The sequence below is a fragment of the Solanum stenotomum genome, chromosome 12 (assembly GCF_019186545.1).
Source record: "Solanum stenotomum isolate F172 chromosome 12, ASM1918654v1, whole genome shotgun sequence".
Taxonomy (NCBI): domain Eukaryota; kingdom Viridiplantae; phylum Streptophyta; class Magnoliopsida; order Solanales; family Solanaceae; genus Solanum; species Solanum stenotomum.
Window position 1 is genome coordinate 15682015 of NC_064293.1, and position 21696 is coordinate 15703710.

Consider the following 21696-nt stretch of genomic DNA (forward strand, 5'->3'; position numbering starts at 1 on the left):
AGTGGGCTGTATACAACAGTATACACTCACACTACCGAGATACAGGTAAAAAACGCAATAAAAAACAGGGCTGGAGTGAAATACAGGTGTTTGGAAGCAAGAAATACATAAAAAGGGCTGATATACATGCCGATATACATGCCGATATACACTGATATACATCAGCTGTATACCAAAAACGAGAATTGTGTTAAACTCCAAAAAGTAGCGAATTTGGCCCAAGAAAGGCCCAAATTCAATTTCTCCCTTACCCGCTAATTATTTAATTGTGATTACTTATTATTTGTTGTTTAACTCTAACTTTAGAATTTTTAATTAACTTAGTTGAATTCCCCAAAAGATGAACTATTCATCTGAGTTGTTTTGTTTCTAACAAAACTTATTTTATCAACTTTTGTATTGTCATTTATAATCTTTAGTCAAAACTTTTTCTTTTATTTTTTTTAGTTTAAAATAGTTTTTTCATAAACCAAAAATGACTCAAATAAAAACCAACTAATTTAGTTTCGTTAAAATTCTTATTACTTGTCTCTAATTCAAATATTTTAATTAAGGTCCCATTTTTTCCTAAAAAATAAAATCGCTCTTTGTTTAACTATTTTCTCAAAGTTAATCTAATAGTGTAAATAAATAAATAAATAAACAAATACTTACTTAGTTATTTTCTCAAAAAGGTTAGTCAATTAATTCCAAAAAATTATTTTTCATACTTTAATTTATTAAATTGGTTTAATTTATTTTAAAATGAACTAAATAAATTCTAATTAGTCTAGTTTTATTAATTTTCTAATCACTTGCACCTTAATTCAAATGTTTCATTTTAGGTCCATTTCTCTAAAAATGAAATAATATAAAATGTGTCATTTTGTTTAACTATTTCTCTCAAAGTTAACCAAATAGTGTAAATTATTATATATTTTTTATGTTAAATTATTTTTTCTAAAAATAGTCAAATATATTTTAAGTCAAGTCACAGGTCAACCGCATGTTAGCGGACACTTCGAATGCTTAAACCCTTCTCGAAGTGTAAATTGAACCCCGAACCCTCTTTGGTATTTTCAAATGATTTTTTCTGTTTAAATCTTTGAAAATTATAAGTTTTCTTAATTTCTTTAAAAAATTAAGTGGCGACTCTTTCTAAGTATTTTTCTCAAATTGTTTTGTACTTAGAACATTTCAAAAGGTGATTTTTCTAAAGGTTAGGAAAATTACGGCACAACAAATACTGGTGAAACTAATATCATATCGATAAGGTCATCCGGTAAGCGAATTCAGAGCAATAGAACAACGGAAATAATAGATCGACATACCTCCAAGTCATTGTTTAGCGAAGCTAGAGGCGTTGGAGTTGTTTTTCCAATTTCGGTAAGCACTTAAACCTCATTCAAGATGAAAATTGTGCGATGTTTAGTAGGAGAATTTGTACTTAGGAATCTTATTTCCGGATATAGTACTATTTATACAGAAGTTTTGCATCAAAAACTTTTGTTTGCAACTACCAACAGAGTGGACAGTAGTAGGAGAACAACATGACTAATGTAATGTTATATAAATAACGAACCACATCCATGAAAGTTATGGCCAACTCCGAAGACACGAGAACAGACATTGAACCATGACCGAAGAAAGTAAGAATGAAAATAGTTTTCAGGCCCAAGAAACTGAAATTCTCCTTGTCCGATACACAACTAAAGACGTCGTGATTAAATAGAAAAAAAATTGAAATCAACACAACTTCTTTTCATAGAATCAATGCTAAATTATTTTTAATCTTGTCGCATACTTTACAGAGAAATTTTGTGAAAGTCAATTGCTTGTTTAGAGATGAAATCATAATTTGAAATCACAATATGAAATCAAGTGTTTGGATGTACAATTTAAATTTTTAAATTGTATTTTTTTGCTCATAACATAAAAATTCCTTATATTGTACAAATTATTAAAATTGTCTGCACTCTTACCAAATAAGTAAAAAATTATAACAAAAATGTAACGCACTATCACAAAGCTATTCTAAAAAATAAATAAACACTACATTTATTAATTGAATTTTAGTTCAATACAAAAAAAAAAAAAGTGAACATAAATCATAGTGTAATGTAAGTGAGCCGTTTGTTGGTCAAAATCATTAGTAGTCATATCATCATATTCATATTATGTGAATATCACTCTTTTGATACTCTCGCAAAAAAATATGTATTTTTTTTCTATAAAATATAAACTTATAAATCAATTTTTATATTTTGAAAAATGTGACATTTCCAAATCAATATTTCTTTTTAAAAAAAATGAAATTTTATCTTGGAATTATTTTTCTCGTCCAAAGGATTTCATATCACGATTTCAAATGATATCACATATCCAAACAGGTGAATACTGGCAAAGCATATTTTATGGAGTAAGATGTCAAACAAGAATTGAACACAGAACTTGCAGAGCAGTGCAATGGATCAAATTTCCCACAGGCAGTTAAGCTTAACACTGATGAGAGTTACATTCAAGGCACATATGTTAGTGATGGAATGCTCAGAAACAGTGAAGAAATACACATTTTTGCTACTTTATGCTTTGAGTTTTAAGGACACGATCATGTACAAAATTTAGTAAGCAGAAAGCACAATGTAACTTTTGCACATATCAAATGGAGACGCAATTTTTTATTTTTTTTTATTTTTAGAGAAAAGAAAATCGTCAAAAAAGTGTACAATAGCAATTTTCCGTCGCCGGTTATGATTTAAATACCTCTTGCCGTTCGCGGGTGAAATATTACTATTTAGGGTTTTCCAATTTCCATTGCAGGTAGTTTATATTTCTCTCTTTTTTGTGTTTCTTTCAATTTAGTTTCTTTACAGGTGATTTTTTGTTGTTACTATTCCTTCTTCAATATTTGCTTGCTTGCTCGCTCTCCGTAAGTTTTCTGGAGTAGTATTTTACTTCTCAATTTGCTTTGATAGCTGAACTTCACCTTCCTTTCAAAACCCTAACATCGATTTTTTGCTAGTTCCTGGTTATTAAAATGGTGCATTGTTTTGATAATTGTGTGTTACAAGGACCCAGATTAGGTTAAGTATGGAATTCTTAAAATGTACAATGATATAATTTCAACAGATGCAGACTGAAAATTTTCGGCCATTTACTGTTATCTTATTTCTGTCTGTTCTGTATATTTCTTCTATGAGAGAATGATGTATTTTTTTTTCTCAAGTAGTTGTAGTTTCATTGCTGAGAATACATTTCCTATTCATTTCACAAATTGCAAATATGTGTGCTTACTATTAGGGGAAATGTTGAACTTTTTTAGCAGCTACATGTACCTAAAAGAAAAAAAGATGCAAAAGAGTTGGTATCGATTACAAATGACATTATATTAGCTCATTCATGACAATATTTTATTCCCTTGCGATCTCACTAGATAAACAAAAATGTTAAAATGATGCAAATCCAAACCAAGTTATATGTTATCACTCCTTAGTTATCCAATAGTTACTGCAGTAATTTCTCTTTAGTAGCAGTTATTTTCCTGTAATAGTCCAATTATTTTCCTGTAATAGTGCAGTTATTTTCCTGTAATAGTGCAGGCTTTCATTCCAGTTAAGTTAGGAAGTCATGTCCAAGTTTTTAGGGGTAGTTATTTTATATGTATTGTATTTAAACTATCTGGTGTCTGAGAAAATATAAGCAAAAAATAATTCAAGTCTTTGAGTACTTCAAACTCAAGAGATTGCAGGTTCTCTCCTAACGAACCAACACAATAGGTCGTAGGAAGAAAACATTTGATTTCACACTATAAATCCCCATAACCAGATCCATATCAGGGGACAATAACAACTTGGTATCAGAGACGGATGTTATGGGAGATCAAATTCAACATCAACTAGCACAATTGGTTGACTTATTTCAAGAAGAACGTGCAGCCAATATAGCGAGACATGAAGCAATAAATGCTCGCTTAGATGCACTCACAAAGGATCTAGTGAATTCGAAGGTTGATTCTAAATCAACTGATCATACTAGTTAGAATCGGGGATGGAAGGGTAAACGTGGAGTGGCAGAAGAGTCAAAATCAGATGCAGGAGGAAGTTTCTTCATTCCTAGGTATACAAAGTTGGATTTTCCACGGTTTACTCGCCAAGGGGACTCTTTGGGATGGCTGAACAATAGTGATCACTTTTTTCGACACCAACAGACTCTAAATGAAGAAAAAGTTAGTTTTGCTTCTTTTCATTTAGAGGGGAATGCACAACTTTGGTTTCTTTAACTAAAGACAGATATGCCTGAACCGTCTTGGGATGAGTTCAAACGTTATTGTAACCTTCATTTTGGGACACAAATCAGAAGTCAAAAGTTAGGAGAATTGGTAAATTTGCGCCAGATTGGGTCCGTGGCAGATTACCAAGAAAAGTTTGAGCAATTAATTTCGCGGGCTGGAACGCTCACACAGTCACAAAAAATTGAACTTTATATTAGTGGTCTTGTTGATTATATAGCAATTGAGGTTGAGTTGCATAATCCTCCACATTTGGCTACAACGATGAGTTTATCCCGACTTTATGAATGCAAGGAACAATCTGTTTATTTGTAATCGTTAGATGCTTGCAAATCCAAGACAACATATTTCTCACCTCAACAACATGTCTGATTTGTGAAGAAACTAACCAGACCTGAAATGGAGGAAAGGCGACTTAAGGAACTTTGTTTCAATTGTGATGAGCCATTCACCCGAGGTCATCAATGCAAGAAATTATTCTGGATTGACTTTATAAACGATGAAGAAGAGTTTGCTGGAAATGAGGGAAATACTAATTTCTGCACTTAGCGCTTGAGGACAAGCGCGATTTGAAGGAGGAGAGTAATGTGTCACTCCTTAGTTATCCAATAGTTATTCCAGTAATTTCTCATTAGTAGCAGTTATTTTCCTGTAATAGTGCAGTAATTTTCCTGTAATACTGCAGTCTTTCATTCCAGTTAAGTTAGGAATTCATGTCCTAGTTTCTAGGGGTAGTTATTTTATAAGTATTGTATTTAAACTCTCCGGTTTTTGAGAAAATATAAGTAGAAAATTATTCAAGTCTTTGAGTACTTCAAACTCAAGAGATTGCAGGTTCTTTCTTAACGAACCAGCACCATAGGTCGTAGGAAGAAAACATTTGATTTCACACTACAACTACCCATAACCAGATCTATACAGAGGACCATAACAACTTGGTATCAGAGACGGATGTTATGTGAGATCAAATTCAACATCAACTAGCACAATTGGTGAACTTATTGCAAAAAGAACGTGCAACGAATATAACGAGACAGGAAGCAATAAATGCTCGCTTAGATGCACTCACAAAGGATCTAGCGAATTCGAAGGTTGATTCTGAATCAACTAATCATACTAGTCAGAATCGGGGATGGAAGGTTAAAAGTGGAGTGGCAAAAGGGTCAAAATCAGATACATGAGGAAGTTCCTTCATTCCTAGGTATACAAAGTTGGATTTTCCACGGTTTACTGGCCAAGGGGACCCTTTGGGATGGCTGAACAGATGTGATTACTTTTTTCGACACCAACAAACTCTAGATGAAGAAAAAGTTAGTCTTGCTTCTTTTCATTTAGAGGGGAATGCACAACTTTGGTTTCTTTAACTAAAGACAAATCTGCCAGAACCTTCTTGGGATGAGTTCAAACGTTATTATAACCTTCATTTTGGAACACCAATCAGAAGTCAGAAGTTAGGAGAATTGGCTAAGTTGCGCCAGATTGGGTCCGTGGCAGATTACCAAGAAAAGTTTGAGCAATTAATTTCGCGGGTTGGTACGCTCACACAGTCACAAAAAAATTGAACTTTATATCAGTGGTCTTGCTAATTATGTAGCAATTGAGGTTGAGTTGCATAATCCTTCACATTTGGCTACAACGATGAGTTTATCCTGGATTTATGAACGCAAGGAACAATCTGTTTACTCGTAATCATTAGATGCTTTTAAATCCAAGACAACAGATTTCTTACCTCAACAACATGTCTGATTTGTGAAGAAACTAACCAGAATTGAAATGGAGGAAAGGGGACTTAAGAGACTTTGTTTCAATTGTGATGAACCATTCACCCGAGGTCATCAATGCAAGAAATTATTCTGGATTGACTTTATAGACGATGAGGAAGAGTTTGCTGGAAAGGTGGAAAATACTAATTTCTGCACTTAGCGCTTGAGGACAAGCGCGATTTGAAGGAAGAGAGTAATGTGTCACTCCTTAGATATCCAATAGTTACTCCAATAATTTCTCATTAGTAGCAGTTATTTTCCTGTAATAGTGCAGTAATTTTTCTGTATTAGTGCAGTCTTTCATTCCAGTTAAGTCAGGAATTCTTGTCCTAGTTTCTATCGGTAGTTATTTTATAAGTATTGTATTTAAACTCTCTGGTGTTTGAGAGAATATAAGCAGAAAATTATTCAAGTCTTTGAGTACTTCAAACTCAAGAGATTGCAGGTTCTCTCTTAACGAACCAGCACCATAGGTCGGAGGAAGAAAACATTTGATTTCACACTACAACTCCCCATAACCAGATCCATACAGATGACCATAACAACTTGATATCAGAGACAGATGTTATGTGAGATCAAATTCAACATCAACTAGCACAATTGGTGAACTTATTACAAGAAGAATGTGCAACCAATATAACGAGATAGGAAGCAATAAATGCTCGCTTAGATGCATTCTCAAAGGATCTAGCGAATTCGAAGGTTGATTCTAAATCAACTGATCATACTAGTCAGAATCAGGGATGGAAGGGTAAACGTGGAGTGGCAGAAGGGTCAAAATCAGATGCAGGAGGAAGTTCCTTCATTCCTAGGTATACAAAGTTGGATTTTCCACGGTTTACTCTCCAAGGGTACCTTTTGGGATGGCTAAACAATAGTGATCACTTTTTTCGACACCAACAGACTCTAGATAAAGAAAAAGTTAGTTTTGCTTCTTTTCATTTAGAGGTAATGCACAACTTTGGTTTCTTTAACTAAAGACAGATCTGCCAGAACCGTCTTGGGATGAATTCAAATGTTATTATAACCTTCGTTTTGGGACACAAATCAGAAGTCAGAAGTTAGGAGAATTGGCTAAGTTGTGCCAGATTGGGTCCGTGGCAGATTACCAAGAAAAGTTTGAGCAATTAATTTCGCAGGCTGGTACGCTCACACAGTCACAAAAAATTGAACTTTATATCACTGGTCTTGCTAATTATATTGCAATTGAGGTTGAGTTATATAATCCTCCACATTTAGCTACAACGATGAGTTTATCCCGGCTTTATGAACGCAAGGAACAATCTGTTTATTCGCAATCGTTAGGTGATTGCAAATGCAAGACAACAGATTTCTCACCTCAACAACATGCCTGATTTGTGAAGAAACTAACCAGACCTTAAATGGAGGAAATGCGACTTAAGGGACTTTGTTTCAATTGTGATGAACCATTCACCCGAGGTTATCAATGCAATAAATTATTCTGGATTGACTTTATAGACGATGAGGAAGAGTTTGCTGGAAAGGAGGGAAATACTAATTTTCGCCCTTAGCGCTTGAGGACAAGCGCAATTTGAAGGAGGAGAGTAATGTTATTACTCCTTAGTTATCCAATAGTTACTGTAGTAATTTCTCTTTAGTAGCAGTTATTTTCCTGTAATAGTGCAGTTATTTTCCTGTAATAGTGCAGTCTTTCATTCCAGTTAAGTTAGGAAGTCATGTCCTAGTTTCTAGGGGTAGTTATTTTACAAGTATTGTATTTAAACTATCTGGTGTCTGAAAAAATATAAGCAGAAAATTATTCAAGTCTTTGAGTACTTCAAACTCAAGAGATTGCAGGTTCTCTCTTAACGAACCACCACCATAGGTCGTAGGAAGAAAATATTTGACTTCACACTACAAAGCCCCATAACCAGATGCATATCAGGGGACCATAACAACATGGTATCAGAGACGGATGTTATGAGAGATCAAATTCAACATCAACTATCACAATTGGTGAACTTATTTCAAGAAGAACGTGCAGCCAATATAACGAGACAAGAAGCAATAAATGCTCGCTTAGATGCACTCACAAAGGATCTAGCAAATTCGAAGGTTGATTCTGAATCAACTAATCATACTAGTCAGAATCGGGGATGGAAGGGTAAAAGTGGAGTGGCAGAAGGGTCAAAATCAATGCAGGAGGAAGTTCCTTCATTCCTAGGTATACAAAGTTGGATTTTCCACGGTTTACTAGCCAAAGGGATCCTTTGGGATGGCTGAACAATAGTGATCACTTTTTTCGACACCAACAGACTCCAGATGAAGAAAAAGTTAGTCTTGCTTCTTTTCATTTAGAGGGGAATGCACAACTTTGGTTTCTTCAACTAGAGACAGATATGCCTGAACCGTCTTGGGATGAGTTCAAATGTTTTTGTAACCTTTGTTTTGGGCCACCAATCAGAAGTCAGAAGTTAGGAGAATTGGCTAAGTTGCGCTAGATTGGGTCTGTGGCAGATTACCAAGAAAAGTTTGAGCAATTAATTTCGCGGGCTGGTACGCTCACACAGTCACAAAAAAATGAACTTTATATCAGTGGTCTTGCTGATTATATAACAATTGAGGTTGAGTTGCATAATCTTCCACATTTGGCTACAACGATGAGTTTATCCCGGCTTTATGAACGCAAAGAACAATCTATTTATTCGCAATCGTTAGATCCTTGCAAATCCAAGACAACAAATTTCTCTCCTCAACAACATGCTAGATTTGTGTAGATACTAACCAGACCTGAAATGGAGGAAAGGCGACTTAAGGGACTTTGTTTCAATTGTGATGAACCATTCACCCAAGGTCATCAATGCAAGAAATTATTTTGGATTGACTTTATAAACGATGAGGAAGAGTTTGCTGGAAAGGAGGGAAATACTAATTTCCGCACTTAGCGCTTGAGGACAAGCGCGATTTAAAGGAGGAGAGTAATGTTATCACTCCTTAGTTATCCAATAGTTAATGCAGTAATTTCTCTTTAGTAGCTGTTATTTTCTTGTAATAGTGCAATTATTTTCCTGTAATAGGGCAGTCTTTCATTCCAGTTAAGTTAGGAAGTCATGTCCTAGTTTCTAGGGGTAGTTATTTTATAAGTATTGTATTTAAACTATGGTGTCTAAGAAAATATAAGTAGAAAATTATTCAAGTCTTTGAGTACTTCAAACTCAAGAGATTGCAGGTTCTCTCTCTACGAACCAGCACCATAGGTCGTAGGAAGAAAACATTTGATTTCACACTACAACTCCCCATAACTTGATCAATATCAGGGGACCATAACATTATACATGATGCGGAGGTGAGGAATTAGTAAAGTGTAACTTCGCCAACTTCCAGATCCCTGGGTGAGGTGCACAATCGAAACTGTACGTTCAAAGTATACAAAAACTAATGGACAAGAAAGTAAAGAATTGGAGTGAACTGTGAGGATGCACAAATTATGATTGAAACGACAAACTAGTGAACTAAATTTTAGGTTTGGATCCCAACAGGAGAGAACAAAGGAAAGTTGGACTCTTGACTTTATCCTTTATCTAGCCTAAGCATGATATAAAAATTTTTGAAACTTAGTTAAATTTGATCTAATCCTTTTTCAGTTCATCTTAAGATATGTTCGTTCTTAGCTTGCATCTAATTAATTTCATTAATTTTAACAATTAGAAGAGCTAGGGGTGGAATTTAAAGTTTATATCATAAGGTGCAAAGTATGTAAAACTGCTTCTTTGTTTACTGCCTTTAAGTAGGTGGCCTATCTAATTTTCTCTTATTAGTAGGACTAAATTTCAGAAGCGTAGGTTGTCTTTAAGTCTCTAGATTATCAAGGATTGGTGTAAATTGCCTTATTTTCCAAGAATGGGTGTCTTATTTGTTATCATTCTGCAGCTGGAAATAACTCCATTTTCCCAAATATGTATTCAAAAATTTTACTGCATTAATCAGATCATTGAGTATCCTTGCAATGCTATGACTCTCACGCAGATATCGTCTTACAGCTTATTGATCTAGGAAAGAGTAGTTTATCTATCAGGAGAAGAACAACTTTAACATACGCTTTGCATATTGCAGTTATAGGTTTCACATTCTGAAAATATGTATATATTTTCCTTGGTACACTTATTAGATTTTTTCGTTCTCTATCTTTTTGACATTTCAATCTCAATTTACTACCTGCAACTATTAGTTGCATGTTTATTATGATCCATTGAGTTACTCTCTTGTAAAGTGAGGGTGCAAATTGAATAAATCCAGTTTGAGGTTGGAGCCAAAGGTGCAAGTTAAAATTCGGTTTGAGAGTATAAAAAGTCTTGAAAATCTTTGATGTAGTTACTTGTAACCACCACCATAAGACTTTAATTTGACATTGTCTTTTAAATATGATCTTAAAGTCAATTTGTTCTTCCCTCTAGAATAGCATAGCATAAATCTTCCATTCCAAATGAAAATAGGTGCTACTTTATCTTTTCATTTATTTTAGTCACATGCCCATTCAGTGAACAGTAGCTGTTGATAAAGTAAATATATCAGCTGTCACTACTCAATGGATGAGTAATACACAAAACATGTAGCTCATATTACTCTAAAATATAATAAGATAGCTATCTGTCCCGCTTTCCAGTTCCTTATCCCGCTACTGATGAATGCTATTCATCTCTATTTTCTTAGCCTACCCTCCTTGCAACTCTAACTTAAGACTACAATTGTTTGCCATCTACTTGGTGACATATTGAGATTATTCTTGTACCATTCAGCAGTCACATTATAGCCAGATCCCCTTTGATACAAGACATGTCACAAGAAGTGCATGAAGCAACTGTGATGGTCTTCAAATTTTCTTTTCAGACCATTTTGATCTTTCCTTTCATTTTTGCCTTTCCCTTTTCTTTTAGTTACCTTTTTCTTGTGTCTATTGCCCCAATGAACTGCAAACTTAATGCTAGTAGTTAGGTGTTACTAGTAAAGAAACTGTGTCACAGGCAAGAATATACTCCTTACTAACAGACCATGCAGATCCTTCAAAATCAATTATCTTAAGTTAGTGTAGTTGGAGAGAACAAAATAGGTAGCGTCAAGAAAAGGGAACGGCAGAGAAATCTTCAGTTGGCAGATTATTATTAATATTACTTATATTATTATAAATGAATGATAGTGAAGTTTGGTTGGATTTAACAATTTATCTATGATGGCATTGATTTCCCAAGTCAGAATTCTTGAATCCTTGTTGTATCTCTTTTACCAATCTTCATTTTAATATTGAGATCTTTAGAGAGCTGGTCAATAAAGTCTGGCACAAATGAGATCTTCACAGTTCTTTTTCTCTGTTGAATGTTTTCTTCCTATGCATTGTTTCATATCCTCCTGTACTTATATTTCTGTAGATATGAATCGAGGTAGAGGTCGAGCTAGCGCAGGTCATGCAGGCAAATCCTCAGTTAGGAAACGCAAGAGACTTGTAAGTACTTTACATCCACATCATTGCTACTGTTTCAGTGGAAATATTATAGAAGTGATACAGAATGTGATAGTATAGTCAGTTAAGACAACTGTTTATTAAGACAACTAAAGTCGTAGAGTGTGAAAAAGGGAAGCAAGAGAAATGGAAAAAACTAAGGGTGTGTTAGGTAGGAAGGAAAATGTTTTCTTGAAAAATGTCTACTAGACAACTTATTTTCTTGTGTTCGGTAGGTAAGCAAAAACTATCCTAAAAGTATTTGTATATAATTCAAACAAATACTATGGAAGGTAGGGATGTGAGATGGTGGGGACGAGGACAATGGGGGGTGGGAGTGAAGATGAGGTATGTTGGAGGATGGGGAGGACACAATCAAGTCCCTAGTAGAGCTTTTTTTCCCTACTTCCTTTAGGGAGCTCATTTTCCTTATTTTGTTTTCCTAAAGAAAATGTTTTCCAATTTATTTAACCTACCAAACATGGGATAATTGGAAAACATTTTCTTCATACCAAACACACCCTAAATACTCACTTTAGTTCCCTTGCACAGCTCGCATGGACAAAGAATTTTGGTATCTTTAATAAGTTTAGCATGCATGCTGTCAACCAAAAAAAGATTAGCATGAATGCTCCATTTAGAATTATGCACACACATTTAAGAAACTGGAAGTACATAATCTGAAAGTTACATGATAGAGCTTTTGCCTTTTGTAAGTTCATGTTTACATCACAAGAGACTTGTGAGCATGTTCTGATGCTAAATTGTGGAAAGATTGTTTTATACTGCTAAGAATGTTTGAACCTGGAATCCAACTTTGAAGGGAAGGCTCTGTATAGAAAAATAATGTTTGCTGGCCAAAAGGAGGAAAAAGCTTTTTCCTGTTTTAATCCAGTGCAGCTGTGGAATTCTGATAGTTTTCTTTGCTGAAAATCTTGACAAACGTTTAGATTATATTAGCCCAAATTGATGATTTGGGACTGAAAAGAAATACTTGAGGAAGAACTTGTCTTTCTATTTTGATATAACAAGGAGAAGAAGGTTAGAGTTACAAGTCTAAAGAAGCTGTAAACTGTAGTATCGCCAAGAGGAATGAAGCTTGGGGCTTGGGCTGTCAAGCTTGATACCTCCTCTAAGTTCTTTAACATAGTAATTAGTTTTTTTCCTTGTTTGGCTTTTAACTTGTAAGTCTTAACTATGAATAACAACTAAACTTTTGAAAGGCATATATAACTGTTTTTAAAAGTTTAAATGTTTTGTAACATATTTCATATCTTGTATGCCCAAAAGACTATCATTGAAAAGGTGGGTTAGTGGCTTCTGTTAACTTCATTTAGCTGAAAATTTCTATCACTATTTCTCTGACATGCCTTCTGTATTCTCCTGACTGGTATATGAGCTTTGTCGTCACTATTGGATCTAGGCTCACAATTTAACTTCTTTGCAATTTATCCTCAGTTTGAAAATGTGTTTTGTATAGGCTGCTGAAAAGGGTCGAGATCCAACACCAAGTGAGAAACATTTGCGCGTCCATACACATGGTCATGCTGGAAAATCTTTTGTTGGTGAGCAATCCCCATCGTACATGTAAGTTCAATTTTCTATAATTATAATATAGACTTTATATATGACTTTCGTGTCTCCTTTTATTTTGTAAACTGAGTGCTCAATATTCTTTATTGTTTAAATTTCACTAATTTATTAAACTCTTCTACAGGAACGATCTCATGAAATATTACAGCTGCAAACACAGGGTCATTCTGATATTGATGATCAGTGTCAAGCATATTACCAAGCCGCTGGAGGGGAAAAGATGAGACGAGTATATAGTCTTGAATCTCAAGCAAAAAGCTACCACAGCCCGAATCTCCATACCTCTTCTGGATCTGATGCTACCTCGCCAGCAACACTTTTGAATGTTAAATCAACACTGATAGGAAATCTGCTTTTGAATGTTCCATCAACACCGATAGGAAATGTGGAGGAGTTAGTGATGCAATTGATTCCCATATTGATGGATCACATGCTTCCTATATTTGTTGAGGGGGTACGCAGAGCACTTTCTTCACCGCCAAATACTCATACCGACCACCCATCAGTTGTGGCACCTGCTGCTCCTCCTACTGCTAACATTGACAAGGTTCATGCATCGGTTTCTGATGACAATGGTAACTCTACAGCCTCGCATTAGTTAACCTATTATGTTTCAACTGTATTGTTGGTGTTGTGGATGTTTTGTGTTTAACTATACTATTATTATGTGTGTTTTGCTAATTTGGGATCTGGTAGAATATTAGTAACTTATATAAATAGAAGCTATATAAGTTTATGTTTAATTAAGCGTAACTGATAATTTTCATGTAATATGCTTGAACTTGACGTATCCGAAAAAGATTAGCCTCCTTTGTATGTCAATCTCGCTCCTACTCGCCGTTTTGGTTATGATTAGACGTGATTGTTATGATCCAATTAATTAAACTAATCAAATTGAATTCAACAATTTGGGAAATTTTCTCAGGTTTATATTAATGTCACGACCCGATTTCTCAAGTCATGATGGCACCTACTATAACCCATCAGTAGGTAAGTCAACCCGTAACCCGGAACAACAAGTAATGGGTCTGAGGGTAGAAACTAAACAAGGGTAGGCAAATAACAATATAAACAGGTAGAAGCAAACCAAAACATATATACAAATAAAGATCCCTCCAAGAACCTGGAAGTCACTAGTACAGAGCTACTACAAAATGAGTACAAGTCCCAAAAGTGGACAACAGAGATTGGACTGTCTCGAAAGGTAAAAGACAAGTCTATATATGCAGATGGAGATTGAAATAGTACAAAACGCCGTGTGCTCACTCCCGTCTCCAGATCAATCTGCTCTAAGCTCGATCAACGCTGACTACTAGTGCTCGGACCTGCATCATGAAACAGATGCAGAGCGTAGCATGAGTACCAAAACAACAGGTACCCAGTAGGCATCATAGGCCGACTGAACTTGAAAAGTAAAGGTAATATGAAAAGAAGGAATAACACAAACTGAAGTCAAGAACGAAAACCTAACTAACAATGGAATGCACACGAGTGTAGAAAGAACTAACTGAAGTAATCTATAAGTTAACTACACCTAACTGGGCCCCATAAGCCCAGAAGGTACACTCGTGCGCAAGTTAAATAAAAACCCGAACGGACCCCCATAAGCTCGATGAGTACACAGAATAACTATAACTAAAGAGAATTGCATATGAGAACCCAAGAACGGAGAACACGAATCAGAACCTCAACCCCAATTAGTAAAATCTGACAATACGGAGGCCGGACCTCGAACCGGATGCTCACCAAAAGTACCCAAGTAACCAATCACAAGTATCAAGTATCTGAGGCCGAAACTCTAACCGAATGCTCTATATAAGTATCTGAGCAATAGAGGCCGAAACTCTAACCGGATGCTTTGGGCAATAGAGGCCTGAACTCTAACTGGATGCTCTATATAAGTATCTGGGCAATAGAGGCCGGATGCTATATATAAGTATCTAGGCAATAGAGGCCGAAACTCTAACTGGATGCTCTATATAAGTATCTGGGCAATAGAGGCCGGAACTCTAACCGGATGCTCTATAAAAGGTGCCAATGTAGCTGCTGAAAGAGTCCTAATCGATTTATTCTCATAAATGTCCATGGATCACCGTCCACACCTAGCCAATCAATGTAAGTCCTTGGAACCGAATCGAAAATCAAATTCAAATCGCGAAGCAGAACTAGTGTCACCGACGTAATTTCTGAAGCTATAACATCGGGGAAATAAGGATAACTATCATCGGAGCAAACGTATCGCCTAGCTAAGGCCTAAACTATCAGGCTCAAGTCTGCTATACCAGTCTACAAGGATCTAATGCGGCCGAGCGGCGTCGAGGCAAAACTAAGGCCTATCGGATCCGAATCATGTATTTCTAAGGCAAGCCCTAGTCGAACCTAAACTAAGGCCCAAATGCTTCAACAAATAGTCATCGAGCATACAAGTACTCCACATAGCAAAGAGGGACAGTTTATAACACAAAGCATGCTCACAGTTACCCGATAATTCCCGAAATAGGCAGAAAACATGATTTCTAAACACCTATGCATGATACAATCACTACCAACCCAAATCCCAACTAATCAACATGCATTCACATTCTCAAGCTCAATCTAAGAGAGGGAAACCGTAGCTTACCCGTAGGCCGATCACGCGAGCTCCAAAATCACTTCTCTGGATCTTTTTCTTTTCAAACGGTCTCGAAACGCTACCACGCTATCAAAAATAGAGTCACAATGTTATCACGGTCCTTCAGACACTAAAATCGCAAGAAATAGGAACAGACCAATTTCGGGGTCAAAACAAGGAAAGTCAGATTCGCGCTGAAAATTCTGGAATTAACCCCAAAAATAAGTTCTTAACAGATCCCCAAACTTGTGTTCCATGATGGGACATAATTCAGGACTCAGAAACAACACAGTACCAACATACAACCAAAACCCAAATTTTCCTCAAGAACTAAAGAAATGGGACAGCAGCTAATTCAGCATATTTACCAGAAACGGGCGATCTAAAGTAAATTCTGACAACACCACAATGTTCTCCTCGAAAAACCACTCAAAATGGACTCAAGAATCGCAGAAATCGGACCTAAAATGGATGAGAAAACAAGTCTCAAAAATCCCAACATTAAGCTCACAAAAAGGAGGTTGTGACAGCAGGTATTTTGTGAAATTTACCTTGAACGGGGACCCCAAATCAGATTCTGAGATCACCAACGAGTTGTCCTCGAAAAATCTCACAACTTTGCCTTTTGAATCGCCCAGATTGGAGCTCCAAAGCTCAAGTTATCTCACTTTAAAGAAAATGAGGAATAAAGCTAAGTTGGGGTTTCAAAAAGGGCGAAACTGGTCGCTAAAACCCAAAAGCTGGTCATTAAAGGCCCAAACTCTGGTCGCTAAAGAGCTACACCAGACTTTAGCTGCACCAGATCTAAGCTTTGGCTAAATCTTCAAAGTCTCCGACGGGGTGCTCGGAATTCGTTCGGTACCCGATAAAAATAAAACAGATATGCTACCCTACTAAATTCGATATTCCAGACTCAACGGCGCAGTCGAAATTTCCATCAGAGGTCATCTCGATAAAAACTGGGTCCCACTTCCAAATGTCATTTTAACCAAAATCCACTAAGGGGCTTGAAATGAGTCCGGAGGCCTCGGGAGTCGAAAGAAAGGTCGTTCTAGACCAAACTCGACATTCCGGAGCTAACCGCGCTGACGGAATTTTCATCCAAGCATGTTTTCCAAGAATATTGACCAAAGTCAACCTTATGCCAAATTTTAAAGGTTAAAACGCCTAATGGTCTAAACTCGCATCGAAGGCCTTGATACTCATGCCAACCATGCTACTAGCCTAACTCGTCCATTTCAGAGATGATGGAACCGTCATAATTCCATTATGAGGGTGTCTTCTTGAACTTTTGATCGAAATTGATCGTTCAAGGTTCATAAGCTCCAAAACATTAAAACTCGCCCCATAACCAAACGAACAATCAGGTGACCGAACTGTTAGTCCCAGCAAGTCATAAATGACTTGGGTCGCTACAGGAACGCTCTAAATGACACACAGAAGGCAAGATAAAAAACTGACCAGGAGGGTCATTACAATTAAGCAAAACTGAACTACCCTCCTTGCGATTAACGTAGTGACTTCGGACATAACCATCTCCACACTGTGACTGGTGTGTACAAGGTTTGAGTTCACCATTGTATGATTGACCGACATTTACTAGTGATTCCAGCTAACGAATAATATCTTGCAATTCAAACTGAGGATGTACTTTTAGGATTACATTACCCTCGCGGGAACACGATCTTTACGTCAACTATTGTAGCATGTGTATATATCGATAGGATATAAAGGGCATAATGACTTGATGTCATCCTCATCTTCCTCCATCGTATTACTGGTGGTATGTTCAAGACTTCAAACTTAACGATGAAAATCATACACGAGAGTTTCGCTATTTAACCTAAGCGTGGCAACGGGACTGGAACCGGGACGGACCGAAACCGTACCGGAATCGATAATTCCGGAAAAAAATATGTATACCCGTCCCGGACGGGTAACGAATTGGGACTGGACCGGAAACCGGGTCCCAATGGCTATATTTAAAAAAAAAATTATTAAAATTACAAAATTAGGAACATTACTCAAATAATATTAAAACTTTTATAATTTTAAAGTTAAAAATTTATACTTTTAAAGTTTTAAATACAAACTTTCAAACTTTAAAAGTATAAAAGTTTAAATTTCACACTTTAAAAGTTTGAAAATTTAAATTTAAACTTTAAAACTATAAAACTATAAAAGTTTAAATTTCACACTTTAAAAGTTTGAAAATTTAAATTCAAACTTTAAAACTATAAAAGTTTAAATTTCACCCTTTAAAAGTTTGATAATTTAAATTCAAACTTTAAAACTATAAAACTATAAAAGTTTACATTTCACACATTAAAAGTTGAAAATTTAAATTTAAGACAATAAAAAAAAATTAAGGCGAATAATCTATACTTTTATTAATAATAATTAAATAATACAAGTTGAATTACAAAATATTAGTAAAGTATTAAAAAATCTAATCTACACAGCCACCTTCTAGGAAGGGTTCTGTTTGAATTAGACCTCAAATTATCATACTCATACTAATAGACATTTAAATTAATAGTTCATGCTACCAAGGGAATCTTTTTTTAAATAATTTAACATTTCTCTAGTAACATGCTCTGGAATTGGTTGATTAGATAGTTCCTCCATTGCATCAATGCTGTCGTCACTAAAATCTTGCATTATTTCATCGACGTCATTTTCAAATTTGATCGGTAAAGGTGGACAACCATAACTCTTTCTCTCGTCATTAATCCAATCTCTAAATAGTACCGATATCTCCAAGCTATATGCTGCTAATGAATATCTATGCTCTCCAATTTGAAATCTTGATGCACTAAAAGCGCCTTCCGAAGCTACTAAAGATGCTTGAATAACTAACACATCTCGAGCAACATGTTGAAGTTTTGGAAATCCCTGGCCGCAATTGCTCCACCATTCTAGAAGATCAATAGTAGTAGGTTCTGTATTTTGATTAATATATGCATCAAAATCATTTTTATCATCATGAGAAAGTTCAAGATAACAATCTATCATATCATCAAGATCATCTTCATTATATCTACTCCTAGAACTCTGAGGCTCTTCATTACGTACTACATTCATTCTATTAGAATTATACAAGTCATACAATTTTCTAGCTTCAATTTTTATACTATCTTTAACATTTTGACAACTAGGTGTTTCATCATCTTCACTATCAATACCCAAATTAAAATATATTTTATCAACCATTCGTGATACACCTTCATCTTTGTAATGTGGGTTTAACAAACAAGCGGTTAAATAAATATGAGGAATAGGAATAAAATATTTTTAAAATTTTTCAATCATTTTCTTAACAGATTATTCAAATCTTGATTTATTTTTGAATTTATAAAATTTACTAGAAATAGCATAAATATTAGGTAAAACAGAGCAAATAGTTGGATAATAAAGTGCAGATATTTTTTTTTTGTAGTTAAATAAAAAAACTTTTAAGAATTGTATAAGTTCTTTTACGTCATTCCAATCATTATCATCAAATCTATATGTCATATTTGAATTATGAGCATTCCAAACCATTTGTAAAGGTTTTCTATATTCACAAGTGACTTCAAGCATTTCATATAAAGAATTTCATCTAGTACACACTGATTTTGGAATTTTTCTAGGTGGAAGATTAAATTTACGACAACGATTTTCAAAATCTCTACGTCTAGACTTAACTTGACATTTAAAAATAAAATGACATGCAGTTTCAACTTTTATGCAACCATCATTATACATTGTTATACCATCTCTAACAATCAAATTATATATGTGTACAACACACCTAATATGAAAACCATCAATATATATAAATAGGGCAAAGAGACGATTTTAGTATTTCAACAACAGATCTATTATTAGAAGCATTATCTAAGGTGACACTACTTATTTTATCACAAATTCCATAGTTTTGTAAAACATCTATATTGTTTGAGCTATATAACTATCGGTTTAATGCATTTCACAACATTTATCACCTAAAACTCTTTTTTGCAAAGTCCAATTTTCATCAATCCAATGTGCAGTAATAGTGAAATAATCATTACCATTTACACTACGGCCCATATCAGAAGTAATAGCCATTTTACAATTATTATAATAAAATAAACAACGGAGATATTGAAAATGCTGAGCTTGATAATCAAAGATAGCCTTTTTAATTGTATTTCTAGTAAAACCTTTAAAATGTGGATTATACACAATTTGAATATAATGAATAAAACTGAGATTTTCAGCAAAACTAAATGGCAAACCCATAACAACAATCATTTTAGCTAATTCTTCAAGATCTTTTTCTCTACTATATGACCGTTGTATACTAGAGCCAGAAACATTAGAAGGATTTAATTGTGTTTGGACCATATTAGAGCCCCCTACTCCTACAGTTTCAGGAAGGGTGGTACCATTCTTTTTAGCTTCAGCTACAGCTTTAGCATGCAAAAATCCATTTTTACAACATAACATTAAATGATATTTACTCAGATGTCCCGTCCCACCATGTTTTCCTACAGTTTTATGATTCATTCTATTTTTACATTTATTACAAATAGCTTTTGTTTTATCTTCATTCTGAGTCATAAATTGCCACACAACTGATTTTTTAGCGCATTCTACCTTAGGCCTAGGATGCACGGGGGGAACGGGATCAGGACAACGAAAGGGAGCAGGAGCCAGGGAAGAGGGACTGGGAGTAGTAGCCGTAACTAGCTCAGTTTCATCATCATCATATTCATCAACATTATTATCAAAATTATCGATATAATCATTAACATCATCATGTTCATCATCTTCAGGTAATTCCTCATCAAAATTACCAAACCCTCTTTGTAAATGTTAATGGTAAGGATCTAATCCACTATTACTATCAATATTAAAAATAGTTTCATTAACATGCATATAATCATCCGTATTTATTCTTAATTAAGAAGTTTTTATAGTTTTAGATTTAGAAGTACTATCGATTTTTTTATTTTTTTTGGATTTTGAGCTCCATAAATTAGTGATCGAATTGTTTTTACCGGAAATCATATTCAAATATAAAAAGTGAGTAAATTACATATAATACGAAAATGTAATGCAAAGTTTTAAACAAATAAATAACTAAATAAGTAGAGACTAGAGACTAATTACTCACAAAATAAATAATTAAATGCAAACAAATAAAAAACTAAATGAAAAGTGAGTTGGAACGAATGTACCAAACATCTACTTAAAAAAGTAGACGTGTATGCCAGAAATTGAAAGTTGGATTTTGAAGCTCCAATTTCCAAAGACCAAATTCGTAATTTTAATGTTAATGAGAGATTAGAGAGTGAGACTTTTGAGAATTGTTGAGAGAGTAGAAGATAATATTTTTGTGAGTGAAAAGAATGAAGGATTTGGGGTATTTATAGTTAAAAAAAAAGGATGAAAATGTAGTTTTTAGAAGGTTGGGGTGTTAATAAAAGCTTGGGGAGGTAGGGGGTGTTTTGGGGAGTTGTGGGGTGAAAGAGCCGTTGTGGGGCCCAAAAGACGTCGGCCAACGGCTCCTACAACGGCTAATTGCAATTTTAAAAAAAAAGGACGGGACCGGGACTAACCGGTAAATCCCGGTTTCCGTCCCTTTACCCCTCCTGGACCCGCTACTAACCGGACCTAACCGGTACAAGCCGGAACCGGTAACGGACCGGAACCGGCACCTCCCGGTTCCGTTGCCAGACTTGACTTAACCCAACACATTATGACATGAATTGACAGCAACCATGCACCACTTGTGTCCACATTCTCGAAAGCACCTCAAGGTCTGATAAGATTCTTTGTTTTGCATCGAATTAGAGCACATGCTCTATCACTTGTGGGTTCCACTGTCTTTGAATTTTATTCTTGCAAACATACTTTTCAAGTACCAACACTGAGTGGTCAATTAGAGGTCTTAACTGGTGATCCGTGTTGTTGCCCTCTCAACAATAAAACTTATGCCACAACGTCCCAATAACTGATTTTGACCCCTACTTATCTG

At 35.1% G+C, this 21696-nt stretch overlaps 1 protein-coding gene and 2 long non-coding RNA genes across 3 annotated transcripts in view; all 3 read left to right on the forward strand.

Moving 5' to 3' along the window:
* LOC125849351 (uncharacterized) overlaps positions 1-387 on the forward strand; it is a 12386-nt gene extending 11999 nt beyond the window's left edge. The window contains exon 3 of the long non-coding RNA XR_007444609.1: positions 46-387. This is a non-coding gene — a long non-coding RNA (uncharacterized LOC125849351). The remainder of the gene's footprint in view (positions 1-45) is intronic.
* A 2307-nt stretch (positions 388-2694) lies between these two features.
* Positions 2695-13064, forward strand: LOC125849352 (uncharacterized). The gene is made up of 3 exons (XR_007444610.1): positions 2695-2799; positions 11415-11488; positions 12966-13064. It is a non-coding gene; the product is annotated as an uncharacterized LOC125849352 (long non-coding RNA).
* A 48-nt stretch (positions 13065-13112) lies between these two features.
* On the forward strand, positions 13113-13676 carry LOC125847154 (uncharacterized). The gene is made up of 2 exons (XM_049526839.1): positions 13113-13121; positions 13203-13676. The coding sequence occupies exons 1-2, from the start codon at positions 13113-13115 to the stop codon at positions 13674-13676; spliced, it is 483 nt and encodes a 160-aa protein (XP_049382796.1).
* The last annotated feature ends 8020 nt before the right edge of the window (positions 13677-21696 follow it).